At 39.8% G+C, this 4,107-nt stretch overlaps 1 protein-coding gene across 1 annotated transcript; it reads left to right on the forward strand.

Moving 5' to 3' along the window:
• Positions 1-2,552: 2,552 nt before the first annotated feature.
• LOC146922024 (uncharacterized) lies at positions 2,553-3,401 on the forward strand. Its single transcript, XM_085711436.1, has one exon. It carries the CDS (start codon positions 2,553-2,555, stop codon positions 3,399-3,401), a length of 849 nt encoding a protein of 282 aa, XP_085567562.1.
• Positions 3,402-4,107: the final 706 nt, after the last annotated feature.

Here is a 4,107-nt window from a genome sequence, read left to right on the forward strand (position 1 = left end):
CATTTGTACAGGTCCACCAATGGACCCTTACTTTTGAGGTCCATATTAGGGGCTACCTTCCAAATAATATATATATATATATATATATATATATATATATATATATATTTAGTGCTTACTTTGTTCACTTAATTATGCACCTCCTTAGAGGTACACCCCCACTATATAAACACCACTAATGTGTGGGATCTGTAATATCCCGCTTATTACAGATACGAGGTTTTATCTGAAACGATAAAATGCGTGCGTTAAGGCCAAGGGTATTTTTGGAATTGCAAGCCGAGGTTGTATTTAAGGACTTTAAGTCCAAATTCTTCACAATTTTCTTCATTTCCTCTCTCTAGGGTTTGGCATAAGTTTGCTTTCCCTTCCCTCTAGATTTTTCCTTCTCCTTCCCACATAAATACTTGAATCCGCACTTAATCTTTCATCAAGTAAGAATCTAAGCAAGAATAGAGTTTTATCAAGGGTGTGGGTAAGAAAGTTGGAAGCAAGCTTCACCAAAATAGTTTCTTCACATCTAGAGTTTTCCTTCCTAGGGTTTTGCTGTCAAGTCTAGAGTTTTTGAGTTTAACTTCAACTTCATCAAGGTGAGTTCCTAGTTATATTCTACCCATGGGATTATTTGATTATGCTTGTAAGAGAAACATAAATTTTTAGGGTTTATACAGAGTTTTGTTACCCTTTTCATGCCATGCTTGCTTATCTTGTTAAAACTTGCCTGGTTAAGGTTTTACAGGTCTTCTATGGTCCTTAGAGACATATTATACTTTGAGATACTTGGTTTTTAGGTTTTTGGGTCAAAAATACCATTTTTTAGGGTGCTGGACTTTCATGACTCGCCGGGGCGAGTAACTACTCGCCATGGCGAGCTAAACCACCAGAACTGGGGGTTTACTCGCCCCCAACTCGCCATAGCGAGCAACTGCTTGCCTCCCACACAAATCACTCGCCTAGGTGAGTAAGACAGTGAAGAAACTCACTGTTTTGCTTGCTTCAGGCAGGCATGGCGTTTTGCGTGGCGGTTTTCTCCATGGTGTCTTTTTACAAAAGTGAACCACTCAAACCACGATTCCATTGAATAAATATTGAAATGATTTTCTTGAAAGAGAAGCAAGTATTTAACTAATCGAGTAATGCATGGTATATGAGAGAAGTTATAAGGTTATAATCGGGTAGTGAGCTATGCATCAAGTAAGGGAATGAACATAGAGCCTTGACATAGTTTGTCGAGAACTAGATAGATAAGCATGAATTTATTTATGCTAAGACGTGAACAATTAGATATCGTATTCACAAGAAAGTTTAACAAGAATTATCTATGGTCAAGACCATTAAGTAAGTGAAGGTGTCGTGTCTTTTGTATTCCTTCCAAGGTTGGATGCAAGAGGTTCTCCAAGGGGAACAAGGTAAGCCGATAGGGACCCGCACGTCACTAAGGGAGTCCGGTGTACCTTAGCTAGGTTTTTCCACCGATAGTAAGGGATTAACTTTCGGGGTTACTCCACTCGGGATTAATCCGTAAAATGAACTCAGATAATCTTGATTGTTCAACGCTAACCGCTAACTTAATGTTTGAATACAATTATTATGCTTGCGTATATGATAAGATGTAAGTGAAGTACAAGTTTCGAAGGCAAGATAAGATAAAGAAAGTTATGTCGATGACGATCTTAGGTTTTCCCTTAATCATCTGACTTTTCAATCGTGTCATGAATATGGTATGTTTGATCTCGATGCGTAGAGCGTATCTTAACAAGCGGTCTTAGTTTCCCCTTGACCGCCATGACGCGTTTAGTGATAGAAGCCTATAACAAGTTAAGAAGACTCTATGACTGATCTAGTATGCACTACTGTCTAGGCAAGCATGACCACACATGTATAATCAACCGGCAGGTTGTATCTTAGACACGTGGTAACCATAGGTTTCCTCGAGGTTATCACTAGCCTAGGGTTAGGAAGAACTCACTGAGGCATTATGTCTCATTCCTCTCCTTATTTGTTCAGGTTGACAGGTTTCTTGAGGCAAGGGTAAGGAGAAAGCTTTGGATTGATCGTGCTTTTATGGATCCAATCTCGTGGTGTTTACTTGATACATATGTTATATTATGTGATGGGTTGTAATGAGCTTTGTAGATTTGTTTCATTCGACTATCTTGCAGCACAATAATTTAACATAAGACTTTGGATGTCGTTGTATCTAAACTCTTGACTTGATGTCGTTTCTGAATTGTATAATTAATGTATCCAATATCAGTTTTAGCGCACTTTTTGAGTATTCTAGACACTTTCAAATTGTGCATTACAATTTGGTATCAGAGCAGGTTGTTTCAGATCGTGCCTTTTGGGTCATTAAGATTACAATCCAAGTAGTTATTCTTTTTGAGTTTAGGATGTTATCCTCATTGTTATATTTGATTGAAATTGATCACTTTGACTTAAATATGACAGTTAGAGCGAAAATGTCCGGAGCACGAAGAGGATGAGCCCGACCAAGAGTTAATCAGAATGTGGAGGAGAATGTTAACCCTGATGCGAATATGTGGGCATAGATGATGCAACAGAACCAACAGATGATGCAACAACAGTTGCAGCAGAACGCTCAGTTCCAACAGCAGTGGGCTGCAGCTATGCAACAAGGACCGGAAGTGCATCAACCGCATCCACCACCTCTAGTTGTGGGGAATCCAGCTTTCCAAGAGTACAATTGGAGTCATCCTCCAGAGTTCAATGGTCGCGTTGAACCGCCAGAGGCCAAGAGGTGGATTAAGCATATGGAAAGGATTTTTTGTATGGATGATTGTACGAAAGAAGAAAAGGTCATTTTTGCAACTAATCAATTTCGTGGCCCAGCGGAAGACTGGTGGGAGACAGCTCGATGCCGCATGGTAGCTAGTGGCATGGAATTAAACTGGGATAACTTCAAGCAAGTGATGTTAGAGAAGTATCTCTCAGTGACATACAAAGTCCGAAAAGAGCAAGAATTTCTTCAGTTGAAGCAGGGCAGTATGTCGGTGACAAATTTCACAGGGAAGTTTGAGGAATTGTCTCATTACTCTACTCACAACGAGTATGCAGGTGATGAAATGTGGAAGGTTAACCAGTATAAGCATGCTTTGAGGGGTGAACTTTATGCTGTGGTCAGTCAGCAGAGATTGACAAACTTTGATGAGATGGTGCATAATAGTCTGGAAGCTGAGAGAGGTTTTGACAAAGCTGTTAAAGAGGGTACCTCGTCGTTTGATAGAAGGAGGGGAAATTTTGTTGATGGGAATCATGAAAAGTTGAAGCCAAAGGGGTCTCCTCAGAAGGGGAAGCAGATGGGTTCATCCAACCCTTTTGTAGTTTGCAGGAAATGTGGAAGGACCCATGATGGGCAATGCAAAGTAGGTGACGATTAATGTTATGCTTGTGGCCAGAAAGGACACTTTATGGCAGATTGTCCAACTAGAGGGAACAAGGGCAAAGGTGTAAGTACCACAATGAGCAAGGGTAGAGTGTATTCACTTGATGGAAAGAAGGCTCAGGCTAAAGAGGACTTGATTGGCAGTATGTGTTTTCTTGGTCAAAATCCTATTAGAGTTTTATTTGATTGTGGTGCATCATGTTCTTTCATTTCCTTTCAATGTGTTGAAGCTCTTCAATTATATGTTTCATTATTAAATCCCCCTGTGATGGTAACTACGGCCACTGACGAAGGAATTGTAGCAAACTATGTTTGCGAGAATTTTCCTATCACTGTATCTACCAAGACATATTATATAGATTTAGTGTGTCGTCCTATGAAGCACCTTGATGTGATATTAGGCATGGACTGGTTGTCAGCTAATCATGTATATATAGGGTGTGCGGAGAAAAGTATTTACATGCCTACTAGTAACACGGTGGAAGGAGTGGCCTTGTCAAAACTGATTAAGCACACATATCAGATGGTTCAATTTATTTGTGCTCAGGATAAGGGTTTTTATGTCATGCTCACTGTGACTTCATAGATAGATTTAAGTCCCATTGATATTCCAATTGTCAGTCAGTACCTGGATGATTTTCCGGCCGATATCACAAGTTTACCACCAGAAAGAGAAATTGAGTTTTCAATTGATTTGATAT

This window comes from Medicago sativa, chromosome 5, assembly GCF_051527215.1.
Source record: "Medicago sativa cultivar Bolivia chromosome 5, Bolivia_mono, whole genome shotgun sequence".
NCBI lineage: Eukaryota > Viridiplantae > Streptophyta > Magnoliopsida > Fabales > Fabaceae > Medicago > Medicago sativa.